The sequence below is a fragment of the Schistocerca cancellata genome, chromosome 3 (assembly GCF_023864275.1).
Source record: "Schistocerca cancellata isolate TAMUIC-IGC-003103 chromosome 3, iqSchCanc2.1, whole genome shotgun sequence".
In the NCBI taxonomy this organism is placed as follows: Eukaryota; Metazoa; Arthropoda; class Insecta; order Orthoptera; family Acrididae; genus Schistocerca; species Schistocerca cancellata.
The window spans coordinates 745336192-745358673 of NC_064628.1; the positions used below are offsets into that span (position 1 = coordinate 745336192).

The 22482-nt window shown below is 43.9% G+C and overlaps 1 protein-coding gene across 1 annotated transcript in view; it reads left to right on the forward strand.

Annotated features, from left to right (window-relative positions):
- LOC126177000 (uncharacterized) overlaps positions 1 to 22482 on the forward strand; it is a 548346-nt gene that overhangs the window by 365849 nt on the left and 160015 nt on the right. The window contains exon 3 of the mRNA XM_049924215.1: positions 5732 to 5940. Coding sequence (XP_049780172.1) covers positions 5732 to 5940 — 209 coding nt within the window. The remainder of the gene's footprint in view (positions 1 to 5731; positions 5941 to 22482) is intronic.

The following is a 22482-nucleotide window of genomic DNA, read 5'->3' on the forward strand; positions in this document are numbered from 1 at the left end:
GTGTTCCAATGCTGTCCACCCAAGCTCTGCGATCGTGGTGGCCGGGCGTTAGCATGCAACAGCAAATAATCATATTTTCCAACGCTATCGAATATGACACACTCGTGAAGTATTTTTCATGATCGTTACATACGTGTCAGAAACTGATTGGGTTGAGCAGGGCATGATGTACATAAACAACAGTGTTCTTGAATCAAAAAACACAGTAGTAACCACTTTTCCTGCTGTAAGATGCAGATCTGAATTTCTTCTTCTTCGGCAGGTTTTGGTGATGTTATTCCATCAATCGCCTTTTCATCTCCGGTTAAAAGTACTGCAGCCATTTTTTATCTCGCATCACAATTCTTACAGAGAAATCATCTCCAGAATTATCATATTGTTCCAACGTTTACTGCACATTGTCCTAGGTACACACCTGGAAATGGAAAAAAGAACACATTGACACCTGTGTGTCAGACCCACCATACTTGCTCCGGACACTGCGAGAGGGCTGTACAAGCAATGATCACACGCACGGCACAGCGGACACACCAGGAACCGCGGTGTTGGCCGTCGAATGGCGCTAGCTGCGCAGCATTTGTGCACCGCCGCCGTCAGTGTCAGCCAGTTTGCCGTGGCATACGGAGCTCCATCGCAGTCTTTAACACTGGTAGCATGCCGCGACAGCGTGGACGTGAACCGTATGTGCAGTTGACGGACTTTGAGCGAGGGCGTATAGTGGGCATGCGGGAGGCCGGGTGGACGTACCGCCGAATTGCTCAACACGTGGTGCGTGAGGTCTCCACAGTACATCGATGTTGTCGCCAGTGGTCGGCGGAAGGTGCACGTGCCCATCGACCTGGGACCGGACCGCAGCGACGCACGGATGCACGCCAAGACCGTAGGATCCTACGCAGTGCCGTAGGGGACCGCACCGCCACTTCCCAGCAAATTAGGGACACTGTTGCTCCTGGGGTATCGGCGAGGACCATTCGCAACCGTCTCCATGAAGCTGGGCTACGGTCCCGCACACCGTTAGGCCGTCTTCCGCTCACGCCCCAACATCGTGCAGCCCGCCTCCAGTGGTGTCGCGACAGGCGTGAATGGAGGGACGAATGGAGACGTGTCGTCTTCAGCGATGAGAGTCGCTTCTGCCTTGGTGCCAATGATGGTCGTATGCGTGTTTGGCGCCGTGCAGGTGAGCGCCACAATCAGGACTGCATACGACCGAGGCACACAGGGCCAACAGCCGGCATCATGGTGTGGGGAGCGATCTCCTACACTGGCCGTACACCACTGGTGATCGTCGAGGGGACACTGAATAGTGCACGGTACATCCAAACCGTCATCGAACCCATCGTTCTACCATTCCTAGACCGGCAAGGGAACTTGCTATTCCAACAGGACAATGCACGTCCGCATGTATCCCGTGCCACCCAACGTGCTCTAGAAGGTGTAAGTTAACTACCCTGGCCAGCAAGATCTCCGGATCTGTCCCCCATTGAGCATGTTTGGGACTGGATGAAGCGTCGTCTCACGCGGTCTGCACGTCCAGCACGAACGCTGGTCCAACTGAGGCGCCAGGTGGAAATGGCATGGCACGCCGTTCCACAGGACTACATCCAGCATCTCTAGGATCGTCTCCATGGGAGAATAGCAGCCTGCATTGCTGCGAAAGGTGGATATACACTGTACTAGTGCCGACATTGTGCATGCTCTGTTGCCTGTGTCTATGTGCCTGTGGTTCTGTCAGTGTGATCATGTGATGTATCTGACCCCAGGAACGTGTCAATAAAGTTACCCCTTCCTGGCACAATGAATTCACGGTGTTCTTATTTCAATTTCCAGGAGTGTATATCATTGTGGGCATCAGTCAACCTTCTGACACAAACCTTTCAACTCTCTCAGTATTCTGTACACACTCAGATTGACAGTCCGTTCACTGTCACACGTTTGTCGGCCAAAATCAGATAGTGAATACGCTGCACGTTGAGATGAGTCTGTGCAGTGATAGGTATGCCGCTGCGTGCGAGGTCGCGAGTACTGGCGTGCACACTTTCACCAAATAACCTGCTTGTCAGACGACTAGCAGAGCTCCGATCACCGGCCTCATCTCCACACACCTTCTTCCATCTCTCGCCAGTGTTCGTTTTTGGCTCGTTCTCAAGACTCAGAAACCCTGTAACAGCGCGCTGCTTCACACAAATACCAAGTGCAGCTGCCACATGGACGGAGTGCAACGACAGTGCGACTTGCGGAAACAGGTTGAATTTCATTTGAATGCGCGCAGGAAGAATGTTGCTATGACCTCCGTGAATAGCAACAGTATAGAAAAAAATTAGGATTTTTTAAGAAAATGTGCGTTTCTTTTAGAATGACCTTAGTCTATTTTCTGCAGTTTGGTTTCTGTGCAAGTTACAAATAACCTTTCGTTCCCTGATTTTATCACTGATAGCTTTAGTCGAAACAAGGCCCAAGGTACTCATAGCCTTGGGAAAACCAACCATGAACAAACTCTTCCATTTGATGTGCAATAGGTATGAGACCCTAGGACTTCAAGAAAAATATAATAATTCCAATTCCAAAGAAAGAAGGTGCTCACAAGTGTGAATATAACAGAACTACCAGTTTAACAAGTCATAGTTGCAAAATACTATGGAAGGAAGGAAAAATAGGTATAACATGACCTCGAAAAAAATCAGTTTGGGTTGCAGAGAAATGTAGGAACATGTGAGGCGATACAGACCCTATGACGTATCATAGGAGATAGGTAAAGGAAATGCAAACATACATTTATAGCGTTTGTAGACTTAGAGGAAACTTCGGATAGTATTGATTGGAACACTCTCTTTGAAACTGTGAAGGTGAAGAGGTAATAAACAGGGAGCGAAAAGGTGCTTACAACTTGTACAGAAACCAGATGGCAGTTGTAAAAGTTGAATGACATGAAAGGGAAGCAGTGCTTGAGAAAGGAGTGAGACAGGGTTGTAGCGTATCCACGACGTTATTCAAACTGTACATTGAGCAAGCAGTAAAGGATAGCAAAGAAAAATTTGGAGCAGGAATTAAAGTCCAGGGAGAAGAAGTAAAACTTTGAGTTTTGTTGGTGGCGTTGTAATTCTGTCAGAGTCAGCTGAGGACTGAAACGTCCCCTTTGAAAAATTATACAAGACTGTGCTTAAACTGACACACAATTTTTAGCGCAACGCAATCTGACTTTCAAAAATCCCTACAAAAGAATGGCCCTGACTAACATTAACCTATACCTTTCACAAATCACTTACCTCACCAAAAATCTTCGTTACTCGAACTACTGCAATACAGCGAGCGCCACTACTGCCAGCTAAATAAAAGATTCAAACTACTGAAGGCACTAACTACTGATAGGGATAGTTAGCAAATGAAAGATTTTAATAGAGAACAAACAATGTATTTACCTCAATAGTGTTCAAAAGTCATAATGTATATAGCAGTTCATGATATCCAGTATTACAAATTGCAAAACTTCGCCATCTCTCTCCTCACATCCACCACTGCTGTCGGCTCACCTCCAACTGCGCAACGCTACGCGCTGTTCACGTCCAGCTGCCCAACACTACAATGGCAGACAACAATGCAAACTAGCCACAGACTGCACACAGCACAGCCAGTGATTTTCATACAGAGAGCGCTACGTGGCGGCGGCGTTACCAATATAAGAACCTAAACAGCCTACTTACAGGACGTGGAAGAGCGGTTGAAGAAAATGGAGAATGTCTTGAAAGGATGAAATAAGATGAACACCAACAAAGCAAAACAAGGATAATGGAATGTAGTCGAATTAAAACAGGAGACGTTGAGAGAATTAGATTAGGAAATGAGGAACTTGAAGTAGTAGATGAGTTTTATTATTTAGGCAGCAGAGAGGATATAAAATGTCGACTGGCAATAACAAGAAAAGTGTTTCTAAAGAACCAAAACTTATTATTATAAGAGCGCAAATGTAAGTTTCAGGAAGTTTTTTCTGAATGTATTTGCGTGGAGTGTAGCCATGTATGGTAGTGGAATATGGACGGTAAAGAGGTTAGACAAAAAGAGAATAGAAGATTTTGAAATGTGGTGCCACAGAAGACAGCTAAAGATTGGATGGGTAAATTATGTAAGTAATGACGAGGTACTGAACAGAATTGGGGAGAAACGAAATCGGTGCGAAGCCTGACTAGAACAGAAGAGATAGGTTGATAGGACGTTTTCTGGGACGTCAACGGATCGCCAATTTAGTACTGGACGGAAGTGTAGGAGGTAAAAATCGTAGAAGGAGACCCAGTGATGAATACAGCTAGCTGATTCAGACGGATGTGGGTGGCAGTAGTTACTCGGAGATCAAGAGACTTATAATTGATAGCGCAACATCGAGAACTGCGTCAAACCAGTCTTCAGGCTGAAAACCGTAACAATAAATACTTAAGAATTCCGAACAAGATATTTTGCATCATTAATCTCTCATTACTGACCCTACGACTTATCTTATCTTAGAAGATAGATTAAGGAAAGGAAAACCTACCTTTCTGGTATTTGTAGACAAAGAGAAAGCTTTTGACAATGTTGACTGGAATACTCTCTTTCAAATTCTGAAGGTGGCAGGAGTAAAATACAGTGAGCGGAAGTCTATTTACAATTTGTACAGAAACCAGATGGTAGTTATAAGACCCGAGGGGCACGAAAGGGAAGCAGTGGTTGGGAAGGGAGTGAGACAGGGCTGTAGCCTATCCCCGATGTTATTCAATCTGTATATTGAGCAAGCAGTAAAGGAAACAAAAGAAAAATTCGGAGTAGGTATTAAAATCCAGGGAGAAGAAGTAAAAACTTTGAGCTTCGCCGATGACATTGTAATTCTGTCAGAGACAGCAAAGGACTTGGAAGAGCAGTTGAACGGAATGGACAGTGTCTTGAAAGGAGGATATAAGATGAACATCAACAAAAGCAAAACGAGGATAATGGAATGTAGTCGAATTAAGTCGGGCGATGCTGAGGGAATTAGATGAGGAAATGAGACACTTAAAGTTGTAGATGAGTTCCGCTATTTGGGGAGCAGAATAACTGATGATGGTCGAAGTAGAGAGGATATAAAACGTAGACTGGCAATGGCAAGGAAAGCGTTTCTGAAGAAGAGAAATTTGTTAACATCGAGTATAGATTTAAGTATCAGGAAGTCGTCTGTGAAAGTATTTGTATGGAGTGTAGCCATGTATGGAAGTGAAGCATCGACTATAAATAATTTGGACAAGAAGAGAATAGAAGCTTTCGAAATGTGGTGCTACAGAAGAATGCTGAAGATTAGATGGGTAGATCACATAACTAATGAGGAGGTATTGAATAGAATTGGGGAGGTGTTTGTGGCAAAACTTCACTAGAAGAATGGATAGATTGGTAGGACATGTTCTGAGGCGTCAAGGGATCACCAATTAAGTATTGGAGGGCAGCGTGGAGGGAAAAAATCGTAGAGGGAGACCAAGAGATGAAGGATGTAGGTTGCAGTAGGTACTGGGAGATGAAGAAGCTTGCACAGGATAGAGTAGCATGGAGAGCTGCATCAAACCAGTCTCAGGACTGAAGACCACAACAACAACAACAACAACCTCTCATTAATAGGACGCTCATTAGTACGTGCTAGTTTGCTCCACAGCACTCAGCTTTGCACGACAAATGATTGACCTCAGCTTCAGCTGAGACATGTCGTCGCGTCGTACTGAGTTCTCGTGTCTGCCGACAGGCGGCGCGCGGGCGCTGCGGCTGGTGCGCGTGCGCGTCCCGCCGCTGGTGGCTCGCGGGATGACGGCGCGGCTCGAGTGCCGCTTCGAGCTGCAGCGGGACCGCCTCTACTCGGTCACGTGGTACAAGGACCACGAGGAGTTCTACCGATACGTGCCGCGCGCGCCCACGCCGCAGCACAGCTACCGCCTCGAGGGCGTCCGAGTAGTCGTGAGTACCTCTTATGCAAAACACGCTATGATGCAACACTGCATGTGTCAACCTACCAGCTCTTCCTTCTTCAGGATTAATATAGCTTAAAAGTAACCTATACCTGTGCAATAAATCATACCAATAACACGTTTTTGTGTCTCTCTCAGGGGAAATTTTATTACCTTTTACAGGCGTAGTACAGGACGACTACAAAATCGCTTTACAGCTGAACTAAACGTGTTACTGTGTAAGATGGTGAGGCATCAAAGTTTTGAATTTCCGTCCTGATCACCAATGTGGCAGCAGTGCTTCTCACGCGATATGCAACGTGACTACCGTGAAACTGCTACGTGACTGCCGGCCGGGGTGGCCGGGTGATTCTAGGCGCTACACTCTGGAACCGCGCGACAGCTACGGTCGCAGGTTCCAATCCTGCCTCGAGCATGGATGTGTGTGATGTCCGTAGGTGAGTTAGGTTTAAGTAGTTCTAAGTTCTAGAGGACTGATGACCTCAGAAGTTAAGTCCCATAGTGCTCAGAGCCATTTGAACCATTTGCTACGTGACTGTCACGTGACTGCCCATGAAGGAGAATAAACTCTGTGTGATGACCGCTCTAATGTTTGCCTTTCTGTGTTTGGAGAACAACAGAAGCAGATACCAGTGACTTCACTGTGGAAGAGTGCCTAGTGACAAATACATGGCTCCATCAATGAAACAGCAGCAACAACGAAAATGTTATGTTTGTGACGGACAGGTTTCGTGAACGGTTCGGTAAGGAGCTACCAAGATATCAGACTTTTGACCACATGACAGTGTTCCAGATCCCGACCACCACCATATCACCCCCCCCCCCCCCACACCCCACCCCACTCTGGTCGTCCATCAACCCGAATGGAAATATGTGCTGAAGTGTGTCAGTGATGCGTTCATCCTGCAAGTCGACAAGAAATTGTGTACAGAATGCGAAATTTAAAGAAGCACAAAGCAAGCCCACACGAAAACTCACTTTGGCTTGAAAGCATTCCGACCAAAGGCAATCAATGAACTAAATAAGGATGACATATACTGCTACAGATATATCAAGCCGTATAGGAATAATCCTGATACACATACGGAAGTTTATGACAAATAACTGTAAGTGTTATTGAAGTTATAGTGAAATAATTGCAGGTATAAAGAGACTTTCTGGCAGCCCTGTACACAAGCGGACAAAACCAGCGACACTACACACACACACACACACACACACACACACACACACGGAGATAGAGACAGAGACGTAAGTACACTGCTGAGCAGTAGGACCAAAGTATATCCAAATATATAGTATTACAAATGTGGTGTAAAACCAGACTAGAACCAGACTAGTGTCTATAATAATCTGTGATATAAAACGATTAATCACACTAACTACCGCCAATGTAAGCGCAGAGAAGGAAAACAAGAAAGTGTGTGTGTGTGAGTGTGTGAGAGAGAGAGAGAGAGAGAGAGAGAGAGTGAGAGAGAGAGAGAGAGAGAGAGAGAAAGAGAGAGAGATTTGCTCGGAACAACGCTTCTTGCTATATTCTGCAGTGTGAGTCACTAACTACTGCCACCAAGAATAACTCCGAAAGTATGATAGGAGCTGAAAATTTTGTGGGACAAAAGTTGCATGAGACAACGGGGGCCATAATGTGACGTTGGTTTCTTGTTGCTAGGTGGGGACGCTACAGAGATATGAAGGTCAACTTGTTTTTTTTTTGTTTTATTTTAAAATGGGATGCTGTAGTTTGGTACTTATTTTCTCATAGCGGCTCTTGAGACTAATCCAATGATGTGTAACAGTAATGTCTTTGAAGTTCAACGAAGGTCACAAAGGTGGCATGGACGTCCATTTACGGAAGGAGTTCGACGTTATGACCATTGGTGCAATGCAGTGCAGCATTCTTCTTATTATGGATTGAATTGTATTCCTTATCACATCAGCACTTACCGAAGGACATGCTCTGACATTTCTCTGTCGCATATCTTGAGGTGTGGTTGGGACGTCTTTACAAACAATGTCTTTTACGAAACCCCACAAGAAAAAATCCAGAAGCTTCAAGTCTGGCGAACGAGCTGACCACGACACATCTCCTCCGCATCCAGATCAACGATTTAGGAATTGTCTCTGCAACTCATTTCTATCCATAAGTGAAAAACGTGACGTATACCCATCTTGTTGTCCGCAGCTCGTGGTCGTGCGGTAGCGTTCTCGCTTCCCGCGCCCGGGTTCCCGGGTTCGATTCCCGGCGGGGTCAGGGATTTTCTCTGCCTCGTGATGACTGGGTGTTGTGTGATGTCCTTAGGTTAGTTAGGTTTAAGTAGTTCTAAGTTCTAGGGGACTGATGACCACAGATGTTAAGTCCCATAGTGCACAGAGCCATTTGAACCATTTCAACCCATCTTGTTGATACCACATTCTGTCCCGTGTTCCTAAAGGTATTTCTTCCAATAACAGACCTAACGTTTCTTGCAGGAATGAAGTGTATTTCCTACCATTACGATTTGCTTCGATGAAATAGAGGTCTATAATTCTGTCCTCCAGAATCCCCAACCATACATTCACCGACCACGGTTTTTGATGTGCAACGTGCCCCAGCCAGCATGGATTTTCAGTTGCCTAGTAATGCATGTTATGCAAATTAACATTTCCATGGTTCGTGAGTGCAGCCTCGTCAGTAAATAAAATCAAATTAATAAATGTGTCATCCCTCTGAATCCGAAGTTGGGCCCATTAGTATTGTGATGCGAAACTGTCGAATGGTGTTTACATGCCAATGGCATGTTAGATGGATACGTCGTATTTGGCAAAAGTTTATTATTTGCACTATATACGAGAGAGAATTGTCAGAACATGTGCTTCGACAAGTGCTGAAGTGATAAGAAATGCCGGCCGATGTGGCCGAGCGGTTCTAGGCGCTTCAGTCTGGAACCGCGCGACCGCTACGGTAGCAGATTCGAATCCTGCCTCGGGCATGGATGTGTGTGATGTCCTTAGTTTAGTTAGGTTTAATTAGTTCTAAGTTCTAGGGGCCTGATGACTTCAGAAGTTGAGTCCCATAGTGCTCAGAGCCATTTGAACCATTTTTTTGATAAGAAATACCACTCAACCGATGATAAGAAGATTGCAGCAGTGCATCGATACAAATGTTCATCACTTCGAACACCTTCTGTAAATGGACTTTCAAGTCACCTTTTTGACCTTCGTTGATCTTCAAAGACCTTACTGTTACACATCATTGGATTCGTCTCGATAGAAGATGAAATGGTTCAAATGGCTCTGAGCACTATGGGACCTAACATCAGAGGTCATCAGTCCCATAGAACGTAGCAATATTTAAACCTAACTAACATAAGGACGTCACGCACATCCATTCCCGAGGCAGGATTTGAACCTGCGACCGTAGCGGTGGCCCGGTTCCAGACTGGAGCGCCTAGAACCACTCGGCCACACCGACCGGCTCTCGATAGCAACTATCAGCAAATAAGTACCAAACTTGTTTTTTTTTGTCATCAGTCTTCTGGCTTGTTTGACGCGGCCCGCCACGAATTCCTCTCCTGTGCCAACCTCTTAATCTCAGAGTAGCACTTGCTAACTACGTCTTCAATTATTTGCTGGATGTATTCCAACGTATTCCAGTCAATGTCTTCCTTTACAGTTTTTGCCCTCTACAGCTCCCTCTAATACCACGGAAATCATTCTCTCATGTCGTGACAGATGTCCTATCATCCTGTCCCATCTTATTGTCAGTGTTTTCCACATATTCCTTTCCTCTCCGATTCTTCGTAGAACCTCCTCATTCCTTACCTTATCACTCCACCTAATTTTCAAAATTCGCCTATAGCACCACATCTCAAATGCTTCAATTCTCTTCTGTTCCGGTTTTCCCACAGTGCATGTTTCACTACCATATAATGCTGTACTCCAGACGTACTTTTTTAGAAATTTCTTCCTCAATTTAAGCCGATATTTGATATTAATATACTTCTCTTGGCCAGGAAACTATAGTATCCTATTAAAAAAAACAAATTTGACCTTCATACCCGTGACGTGACCCATCGTAGCAACAAAAAACCCAACTCATATTATGGCTCCCGTTGTCCCATGCAATATTTGTCCCACAAACTTTTTAGCTACTATCATACTTTCGGAGTTACTCTAGGTGGCAATAGCTAGTGACTCACCCTGCATAATGACCCAAATCCATGGAGTAGTGGTACAATGCCTACCAACTTCTGGGCGTCATGTGGAAATCAAAAATTTCTGTAGATTCCAAAAGTGCTTCGTCAGGGTCTTCATTGTCTAGATACGACACTACGTGTCTTGTTTACAATAGATGAGAACATCCTGTTCTTGCAGGATAGCGCAAGAGCACAGTTTAGAGAGATGAGGGTGTCACTCACACCTTGAATGAAGACTGTTGCTGAAGTGACGATAGTCTGTCTGGGTCACCAGACACAGTTACTTGATTTTCAGGCAAGTGCCCCAAGTAAGTTGAGGAAAATGACAGGCATTTTTCTCATGTCCTCCTCGAGACAGCAACAGGAAATAATTTACGCAGATCACAGACAGATGCTGTACATATGAATGTCACTCCAAAAGAAATCCACAACATTCTTTCAAAAATCCAAAATCTGATACTGTGCAGCGTATTCATAGCCTCATTTGGCTGACAAACACGTAACAGTGAACGAACTGTCAATGAGAGTAGAAGGGAGACAAGCAAGTGAGTGCAAAATATTGAAAGTTGAAATTAAGTTTGCGCCAGTTGGGTGCTGAGAATGTTGACAAAAAGAAACACGGAAGACAGGGTGGAGCAAAATGTTTGAACAATATGGGAATTCTGGAGATGATTTCTTCCCAAGAATTATGGTGGAAGATGAAACATTGTTGCATCTATTTGAACAGTAGACGAAAAGATAATCAGTGGAATAACATTCTGCAAATTTGCCAAAGAAGAAGAAATTCCAAATTGCATCTACAGCAGGACAAGTGATGGCTACTGTTTATATTTTTTTATTCAGAGGACTGTTGCTTATAGGCATATTAATTCTGCCATGCGTATGGTAAGCCTTAACATATTTCGTCTTGGAATGTGTTGCATTGGTCAACATCGACAATTGTTGCATAATAACGCCCGGCAATACGCAGTGAGAAAACCGCCTCAGAGATCACAAACCTTGGGTGCGAAACACTGAGACACCTACCGTGCATCCCTAATCTTGTACCGTGTGATTACCAACTCTGCGGTAAACTGAAGGATTCCATTTGCAGAACGAGATTTGAAGATGATGACTCCCTTGTGAAGGCTTCTAAACAGTTCTCCAAGCGTCCTAGTTCTTACTCCTGTCGTACAGGCGTTGGCTGCATGGCGCCTGAGCAACCGGCAACCCTTCTGCCACTTCAGGGACGCGTGCAGCCTACACGCCCCCTGCGGGCCTCAGCCTCACTCTCCCTGTCGCAGTAACGGACACCAGGCGGCGGTACCAGCGCTATTAGAGGCCGCCACTTACAAGGGTCCTGTTCGCGTCCGCGAGACACGTGATCAGCAAATAATGCCACGACTATTCCGCCACCGGCCGCTCTAAAGGTCGGCGCCAGAAATGAAGAATTCTGTTCTTCCGGCCGCGAGAGGCTCACCCAGCCTCCGGCAGGTGCTGCTCACCCCACCGTCTTAGGACACTCTCGAAGTCCATCGTAGAAATCGACACCGCTGTATGCATAATTCGTCGTTGTTTCCCTTGGTGCAGTCGGACTGTATCCAGGACAGACTTTGCTGTTCCTGTGATGGTGCTATTCAGGACAGCTTCATCGGACTTGGAATAATTTCGATACAAGGTATTTATCTATGAAGATCCTAATTGTGTTACTTTGTCGGAGTCTGGAATCACCATAATGTCAAGTCTTCATACGTGTGAGCCACTGTAATTGTGATTTTGTTGATTGGTTGGTTGTGTTGGGGAAGGAGACCAGACAGCGAGGTCATCGGTCTCATCGAATGAGGGAAGGACGGGGAAGGAAGGAAGTCGGCCGTGCCCTTTGAAAGGAACCATCCCGGCATTTGCCTGGAGCGATATAGGGAAATCACGGAAAACCTAAATCAGGATGGCCGGACGCGGGATTGAACCGTCGTCCTCCCGAATGCGAGTCCAGTGTCTAACCACTGCGCCACCTCGCTCGGTGTGTGATTTTGTTATTATCGCCGAAGCAGACGTTTCTTTCCTTGGTCAATAAACATTTGTAAATTTTTATCACCGTTTTCCCTGGCCGATGTGACCGATACATCAGAAATGACGAAGACTGCGCGAAAAAAGTGACATTTTTCTTCACATGGATTTGTCGACATACTGTAAAAATTATGAAAGGTATTGAAAAGAAACTGAATGTTTAAAAATTTATTGGGCATCCCTTTTGGAGCGACCCTCGTGACATTTCTCCCCTTAAATTGATAAGATATCGTGCCATCAAGGCAGAAGAAAGGACGGAAGTGCCCAACGACCAGTTTACGAAGAGAAGGAGCACAATCTCTCATTGTGGGAGGAAATCAAAGTATAGTTTTCAAAGGAACATTCCTGGCCGGCCGGTATGGCCGAGCGGTTCTAGGCACTTCAGTCTGGAACAGCACGACCGCTACGGTCGCAGGTTCGAATCCTGCCTCGGGCATGGATATGTGTGATCTCCTTAGGTTAGTTCAGTTTAAATAGTTCTAAGTTCTAGGGCACTGACGACCTCAGATGTTAAGTCCCATAGTGCTCAGAGCCATTTTTTTGAACATTCCTGTCACGTGCCTTAAGTAACCTCAGGAAACAACGAGATGTCAAAATCTGGATAACCGAAGGGTCATTTGAAACAGCGTCCTCCCTTATGAGAGTTGAGTGAATTAACAACTATGTTGCTTCGCTCGGTGCCAACACGACAGACTTTCGGTACGGAAATAAGTTTCATACCCAAGATCAGATGGGTAGTTCCGATAACTAATGAAGAGGTACTCATCCAATCAGGTAGAAAGGAAATTTACGGTACAACTTAACAAAAAGGAGGAATCAGTTGATAGGGCACATTCTGGGACACCAAGGAGTGGTCAGGTTGGTAAGAGAGAAATGTGTAAGATGGGAAAATTACAAATAGTAAGCACGCCCAAGTGAGTAGTGCACAGATGGGGAGACTTGCATACGATAGATACCGTGGTGTGTCTTCAGAATGAAGACAACAAAAACAACATCCAGTATGAGCTAAATAATGTCAAGTGTGGAATCTACAATAGCAAGGTAATACTAGAAAAAAAAAGCCGCGAGGGATTAGCCGAGCGGTCTAAGGCGCTGCAGTCCTGGACTGTGCGGCTGGTCCTGGCGGAGGTTCGAGTCCTCCCTCGGGCATGGGTGTGTGTGTTTGCCCTTAGGATAATTTAGGTTAAGTAGTGTGTAAGCTTAGGGACTGATGACCTTAGCAGTTAAGTCCCATAAGATTACACACATTTGAACATTTTTGAACCAGAAAAAAAGAAAAATTATGTAAGTTGGATCAAAATGTTTCCAACAATACTCATCTGGTGAGTACGTGCAGTAGTTGGGAATTAGTCAGGTGACAGACTGTTCTGCTTTATGGAGTAGAAAGCCAAGTGGTGTGTATAAAATAGAAAGACAAAGCTGTGTAAAATTTGTGCATTTGAGTCAGATCGAAGAGGCGGAATGACTAAAACACTGGATTCGCATTGGGAAGAGGCTGTGATCGTGTATGTGTTCAGAAGCACTGACAGAGGTTTTTAGTAGTTTTCCGAAATTATTTAAGGAGAAAGACATGATGGTGCATTTGAATAAGTCACAGACGGTTGACTTCACGAAACTTGTATCCGCGAACTTGTGCTCCATTAGTAGTGACCTGGTCGTCGGCTGTACGCTAAATCCTAAATTCCTTAATTAATTGCTATTCAGAAGTATGTGAAAAACTAAATGTCTAGGTAAAACTTGGAGTAAAGAGATCGTAAAACAGGGAGGACACAAAGCCTCCGGAAAAGATGTAGGGTCCGATTAACAGGACAAGTGCTAAACGTGTAGTTACTACTACACTAAAAAAGTATTTTTCGCCAAGGGAGGGTATATTTTCATAGAACAATGTTTACTTAAACTACTATTGGCCAGTTTCTGCTGGAGGCTGATTTAAAGTCTAATAAATCACCCCGTATTAGAGTGCGCCAAAAGCAACGAATCATTTTCATGAAACACGTTTTTAATATAGAAAATATATATCTTTCACAAACTTGCAACAAGCTGCAGGTGAAAAATAGGTCCGGAACTTGTCTTATACACTGAAGAGCCAAAGAAACTGGTACACCTGCGTAATACCGTGTAGCCCTCCCCCCCCCCCCCTCACCCCCCCCCCCCAGAAAACGCAGAAGTGATGCAAAACAAAGTGACATGGACTCGACTAATGTCTGAAGTAGTGCTCGAGCGAACTGACACCATGAATCCTGCAGGGCTGTCCATAAATCCTTAAGAGTACTATGGGGTGTAAATCTCTTCTGAACAGCACGTTACATGGCATCCCAGATAGGATCAATAATGTTCATGTTTGGGAAGTTTGGTGTTTAAACACAGAAGAATGTTCCTGGAGCCACTCTAACAATTCTGGACGTGTGAGGTGTCGCATTGTCTTGCTGGAATTGTCAAAGTATCATTCCATTACAGAGCCTCCACCAGCTTGAACAGTCCCCTACTGACATGCAGAGTCCATGGATTCATGAGAGAGTCTCCACACTCGTACGCTTCCGACCGGGCAACATGTTTCCTGTCATCAACAGTCCAATGTCGGTGTCGACGGGCCCAGGCGAGGCAGTCATCATTGTGTCGTGCAGTCATCAAGGGTACACGAGCGGGCCTTCGGCTCCGAAAGCCCTCATCGACGATGTTTCGTTGAATGGTTCGCACGCAGACACTTGCTGATGGAACAGCATTGAAATCTGTAGCAATTGGCGGAAAGTTTCCACTTCTGTCACATTGAACGATTCTCTTCAGTCGTCGTTGGTTCCTTTCTTGCATTATCTTTTTCCGGTCGCAGTGATGTCGGAGTTTTGATGTTTTACAGTATTCCTGATATTCACGGTACACTCGTGAAATGGTCGTGCGGGAAAATCCCCACTTCATCGCTACCTCGGAGATGCTGTGTCCCACCGCTCGTGCTCCGACTATAACACCTCGTTCAAACTCACTTAAATCTTGATAACCTGCCATTGTAGCAGCAGTAACCGATCTGACAACTGCAGCAGACACTTGTTGTCTTATATAGGCGTTGACGATCGCAGCGCCGTCTTCTGCCTGTTTACAAATCTCTGTATTTAAATACGCATGCCTATACCAGTTTCTTCTGCGCTTCAGTGTAATTGAAATAACTGGTTGTGTTGTTGCTGTTGTGGTCTTCAGTCCTGAGACTGGTTTGATGCAGCTCTCCAGGCTACTCTATCCTGTGCAAGCTTCTTCATCTCCCAGTACCTACTGCAACCTGCATCCTTCTGGATCTGCTTAGTGTATTCATATCTTGGTCTCCCTCTGCGGCTTTTACCCTCCACACTGCCCTCCAGTACTAAATTGGTGATCCCTTGATGCCTCAGAACATGTCCTACCAACCGATCCCTTCTTCTAGTGAAGTTGTGCCACAAACTTCTCTTCTCCCCAATCCTATTCAATACCTCCTCATTAGTTATGTGATCTACCCATCTAATCTTCAGCATTCTTCTGTAACACCAAATTTCCAAAGCTTCTATTCTTTTCTTGTCCAAACTATTTATCGTCCACGTTTCTCTTCCATACATGGCTACACTCCATACAAATACTTTCCTTGTCATTGCCAGGCTATATTTTATATCCTCTCTACTTCGACCATCATCATTTATTTTGCTCCCCAAATAGCAAAACTCCTTTACTACTTTAAGTGTCTCATTTCTTAATGTAATAGCCTCAACATCACCTGACTTAATTCGACTACATTCCATTATCCTCGTTTTGCTTTTGTTGATGTTCATATCCTCCCTTCAAGACACTTTCCATTCCGTTCAACTGCTCTTCCAAGTCTTTTGCTGTCTCTGACAGAATTACAATGTCATTGGCGAACCTCAAAGTTTTTATTTCTTCTCCATGGATTTTAATACCTACTCCGAATTTTTCTTTTGTTTCCTTCACTGCTTGCTCAATACACAGATTGAATAACATCGGGGATAGGCTACAACCCTGTCTCACTCCCTTCCCAACAACCGCTTCCCTTTCATGCCCCTCAACTCTTATAACTGCCATTTGGTTTCTATACAAATTGTAAATAGCCTTTCGCTCCCTATATTTTACCCATGTCACCTTCAGAATTTGAAAGAGAGTATTCCAATCAACATTGTCAAAAGCTTTCTCTAAGTCTACAAATGCTAGAAACGTAGCTTTGCCTTTCCTTAATCTAGCTTCTAAGATAACTCGTAGGGTCAGTATTGCCTCACGTGTTCCAATATTTCTACGGAATCCAAACTGATCTTCCCCAAGATCGGCTTCTAATACTTTTTCCGTTCGTCTGTAAAGAATTCGTGTTAGTATTTTGCAGCCGTGACTTCTTAAACTGATAGTTCGGTAATTTTCACATATGTCAACACCTGCTTTCTTTGGGATTGGAATTATTATATTCTTCTTGAAGTCTGAGGGTATTTCGCCTGTCTCATACATCTTGCTCACCAGAGATGGTAGAGTTTTGTCAGGACTGGCTTTCCCAAGGCCGTCAGTAGTTCTAATGGAATGTTGTCCACTCCCGGGGCTTGTTTCGACTCAGGTCTTTCAGTGCTCTGTCGAACTCTTCACGCAGTATCATATGTCCCATTTCATCTTCATCTACATCCTCTTCCATTTCCATAATATTGTCCTCAAGTACATCGCCCTTGTATAGACCCTCTATATACTCCTTACACCTTTCTGCTTTCCCTTCTTTGCTTAGAACTGGGTTTCCATCTCAGCTCTTGATATTCATACAAGTGGTTCTCTTTTCTCCAAAGGTCTCTCTAATTTTCCTGTAGGCAGTATCTATCTTACCCCTAGTGAGATAAGCCTCTACATCCTTACATTTATCCTCTAGCCATCCCTGCTTAGCCATGTTGCACTTCCGGTCGATCTCGTTTTTGAGACGTTTGTATTCCTTTTTGCCTGCTTCATTTACTGCATTTTTATATTTTCTCCTTTCATCAATTAAATTCAATACTTCTTCTGTTACCCAAGGATTTCTACTAGCCCTCGTCTTTTTACCTATTTGATCCTCTGCTGTCTTCACTACATCCTTCAGAGCTACCCATTCGTCTTCTATTGTATTTCTTTCCCCCATTCCTGTGAATTGTTCCCTTAAGCTGTCCCTGAAACTCTGTACAACCTCTGGTTTAGTCAGTTATCCAGGTCCCATCTCCTTAAATTGCCACCTTTTTGCATTTTCTTCAGTTTAAATCTACAGTTCATAACCAATAGATTGTGGTCAGAGTCCACATCTGCCCCTGGAAATGTCTTACAATTTAAAACTTGAAATGGTTGTAGCTCCGTCATAAGTTGCATTGAGAAGCATGTATTTTTTTTTATTTCTTGATGGTAACTAGTTCTGGACACCTGTGTCCATTTTGAAACCATCCTACAAAGGAGATTGCCAGCCGCTGTGGCCGAGGGGTTCTGGGCGCTTCAGTTCGGAACCGCGCTGCTGCTACGGTTTCAGGTTCAAATACTGCCTCGGGCATGGATATGTGTGATGTCCTTAGGTTAGTTAGGTTTAAGTAGTTCTAAGTCTGGGGGACTGGTGACCTCAGATGTTAAGTCCCATAGTGGTTACAGCCATTTGAACCATTTTGTACAAAGAAGATTATAGTTGACTTGACAGTTTTCATAAAGCTGTCATATCAACTGTAGTCTTTTTTGTAGGATGGTTTGAAAATGGACACACGTGTCCGGAACTAGTAAAAAAAAATGGCTCTGAGCACTATGGGACTTAACATCTGTGGTCATCAGTCACCTAGAACTTAGAACTACTTAAACCTAACTAACCTAAGGACATCACACACATCCATGCCCGAGGCAGGATTCGAACCTGCGACCGGAACTAGTCACCACCAAGACATAAGAAATAGTTACTTCTCAGTGAAACTTAGGAGATGCTACAACCATTTATTTGAGTCCATACATATTTTAACAAAGGCACATGTCAGACATTAAGGTGCAGTTGGCCACTCTGAATGTCAACACACTGGACCATTTTTCAGTTGTGGCTCAGAACACATTCCGTAGTTGATCAGGTGTGATTCTGTTAACTGCCACCAGAATCTAATCATGCATCTGATGCAGAGTACTGCGCCTTTAGTCGTACTATTTTATGTAACCCCTGCCCCCCTTACCACCCCCCTCCCACCCCCCTCCATCAAGAGTATAAAGGAACAAGTGTAGCTGACTTTGAAGTCCCCTTACGCTGTGGACCTCTACCGATTCACCGTCCAGAGAACGAACCACTGACGTAATATTGAAAAGTCAGAGGAAAATGGGGAGGAGTTCCGTCCTTCTGGTATACAACGGAATTCAGAACTCCATCATACTTCAACTGCGCTTCCAGGAAAATATCAAGCATGTCAAGGTAATTCGTAAAAGGTCCCGAGTTCAAGTCTTATTCCTGCACACAATTTTAATCTGCCAGGAAGTTTCATATCAGTCCACGTTTCGCTGTAGAGTAAAAATTTAATTCTATCTAAATGGTATGTGTTATCATTTGCTCTGGTCCATAAATGTTCCTCTAGGTCATCGCTAGATATATGCCCAGTTTACGTATATTTCTCTCCTATTTTTGCACTCTCTGAGGACTATTGTCGGTCTATATCCGACAGTTGTGACTGTTCACATAACCACATGTGTGACATGTGGCCTCATATAAGCAGAGGAGATTATCTAATAGGTTTCCAATTTCAAAGAGTCAGAAAATATTTCCATGCAGTAGGAGTAATCTTCCTCCTACTTTACCTGCATCTCATACGTCGTCTTCTTCGTAATATGGATCGTGGAATGTTCAACTCATGCCTCAGCCGGCGAGTCGAAGAACGGAAGCGTGTGCCCTCCTCTAGGGTCCGGACTAGGTTGACAGATGGTGATAGTAGTCCAGGATATTTCTCATTAAACACGCGCCCTCTTCGACTGAATTAGTTGACAAGAAGCCTGGTAGCGTTTGGTCCTTGTTGGAGGCTGTTTTCCATTTATTCGTTGGGACAACACTGACGCCTCTTCGAAAGTTTTATCACCTTCCTTTTACCTAGAGCATCTGAAAGCCCTCTGCAAGAAGAATTGAGTACATTAATGTTTTAGTGACAGTTAATCTTTATTTTTTGGACTCTCTGTACATCCAGTTTTTTTTTAAAATGTATATGCAACATAATTTAGTTTGTGTTGCGTCAATTTAAAAATGACTACTAGCGGTAAATGGAAAATTGTGCCTTATATAGTGTGCTATGGAAACTTACTCTAGACAAACTCGTGTAGTATTTAAGAAATTTCAAGTTACAATTGAACCAAACGTAGAAAAGGTACTAGTTCACGGAAGGTAGTAGCAGAGGGATAAAATCAACAGTGAACCGTAAGATTGGACGTATGCAGAAAAGGAGAAGAGAATCTACCCAGTTGCGGAAACTGAACGTTAAATAGCGGAGGGTGGTGATTCAGATGGCGCTGAGCACTATGCGACTTAACTCCTGAGGTCATCAGTCACCTAGAACTTAGAACTAATTAAACCTAAACTAACCTAAGGACATCACATACATCCATGCCCGAGGCAGGATTCGAACCTGCAACCGTAGTGGTCGCTCGGCTCCAGACTGCAGCGCCTAGAACCGCACGGCCACTCCGGCCAGCGAGGGTGGTGACTTCCAGTCGTTCAAGATTCTGTTTCAAGTTACTTTACCTTTGGGCAGCAAAGTAAAGTACAAAGAAAGGACATTTGCCTTAACATCTGCGTATTCGTTTCTCTCATAGTTGTCCCTATTCTCACAAGAAAACATTGTTCAGCGACACAAACGCCAAACAGCTTACTTCATGCACTAAACTGAAGTTATCCTAAATTAGAACAAGAAATTGACTGACAGTTGAGAACAGTCGAGGTTAGAAGGGTGCTACGATGCCAGTACACCGTTACCATCGAAACGCAACATGCTGTCAGCTTTCATACTGAATTCATTAGCACGATCCTCTGCTAATGAACACTCTTCAAATTCTGTACACCATTGCATCTAGTCTGAGACATTATATTGCATTATCCAAAACGCAGCACAGACGAACAAAGACGATTAACGATGTATCAACATATCGGAAGTATTGGTATTTCTAGAAAGAATATCGAAAGTCATACGTCGATATAGTACTGTCGATATATCGACAAATTTGACAGATTTCTCCGATGTAATGGGCTTTCCTAATTTTCATAAATTTTGACAACATAGTCCACGGAGAGCAGCGACCTGATTCTATATTTAAAAATGAATAGACGTGATCGCAATAAAATTTCTTTATTAACCGGTTTCGGCTTATCTACAAGCCATCTTCAGAATATTTTGGCCCCCTATGGCTGGTGCTGGCGGCTCCTTACAGTAGTGTACACGGACAACGATAGTTCAGGTATACATGCCGACGTCGCAAGCTGAAGATGAACAGATAGAGAAAGTGTATGAGGATATTGAAAGCGTAATGCCGTTGTAAAGGGGGACGAAAATCTAATAGTCATGGGCGACTGGAATGCAGTTGTAGGGGAAGGAGTAGAAGAAAAGGTTACAGGAGAATATGGGCTTGGGACAAGGAATGAGAGAGGAGAAAGACTAATTGAGTTCTGTAACAAGTTTCAGCTAGTAAATAGCGAATACCCTGTTCAAGAATCACAAGAGGAGGAGATATACTTGGAAAAGGCCGGGTGATACGGGAAGATTTCAATTAGATTACATCATGGTCAGACAGAGATTCCGAAATCAGATACTGGATTGTAAGACGTACCCAGGAGCAGATATAGACTCAGATCACAATATAGTAGTGATGAAGAGTAGGCTGACATTCAAGACATTAGTCAGGAAGAATCAGTCCGCAATACGGAAGTACTAAGGAATGAGAAGATACGTTTGAAGTTCTCTGACGCTATAGATACAGCAATAAGGAATAGCGCAGTAGGCAGTACAGATGAAGAGGAATGGACAACCCTAAAAAGGGCCATCACAGAAGTTGGGAAGGAAAACATAGGTACAAAGAAGGTAGCTGCGAAGAAACCATGGGTAACAGAAGAAATACTTCAGTTGATTGATGAAAGGAGGAAGTACAAACATGTTCCGGGAAAATCAGTAATACAGAAATACAAGTCGCTGAGGAATGAAATAAATAGGAAGTGCAGGGAAGCTAAGACGAAATGGCTGCAGGAAAAATGTGAAGACATCGAAAAAGATATGAATGTCGGAAGGACAGACTCAGCATACAGGAAAGTCAAAACAACCTTTGGTGACATTAAAAGCAACGGTGGTAACATTAAGAGCGCAACGGGAATTCCACTGTTAAATGCAGAGGAGAGAGCAGATAGGTGGAAAGAATACATTGAAAGCCTCTATGAGGGTGAAGATTTGTCTGATGTGATAGAAGAAGAAACAGGAGTCGATTTCGAAGAGATAGGGGATCCAGTATTAGAATCGGAATTTAAAAGAGCTTTGGAGGACTTACGGTCAAATAAGGCAGAAGGGATAGATAACATTCCATCAGAATTTCTAAAATCATTGGGGGAAGTGGCAACCAAACGACTATTCACGTTGGTGTGTAGAATATATGAGTCTGGCGATATACCATCTGACTTTCGGAAAAGCATCATCCGCAAAATTCCGAAGACAGCAAGAGCTGACAAGTGCGAGAATTATCGCACAATCAGCTTAACAGCTCATGCATCGAAGCTGCTTACAAGAATAATACACAGAAGAATGGAAAAGAAAATTGAGAATGGCTTTAGGAAAAGTAAAGGGACGAGAGAGGCAATTCTGACGTTACGGCTAATAATGGAAGCAAGGCTAAAGAAAAATCGAGACACTTTCATAGGATCTGTCGACCTGGAAAAAGCGTTCGACAATATAAAATGGTGCAAGCTGTTCGAGATTCTGAAAAAAAGTAGGGGTAAGCTATAGGGAGAGACGGGTCATATACAATATGTACAACAACCAAGAGGGAATAATAAGAGTGGACGATCAAGAACGAAGTGCTCGTATTAAGAAGGGTGTAAGACAAGGCTGTAGCCTTTCGCCCCTACTCTTGAATCTGTACATCGAGGAAGCAATGATGGAAATAAAAGAAAGGTTCAGGAGTGGAATTAAAATACAAGGTGAAAGGATATCAATGATACGATTCGCTGATGACATTGCTATCCTGAGTGAAAGTGAAGAAGAATTAAATGATCTGCTGAACGGAATGAACAGTCTAATGAGTACACAGTATGGTTTGAGAGTAAATCGGAGAAAGACGAAGGTAATGAGAAGTAGTAGAAAAGTTAACAG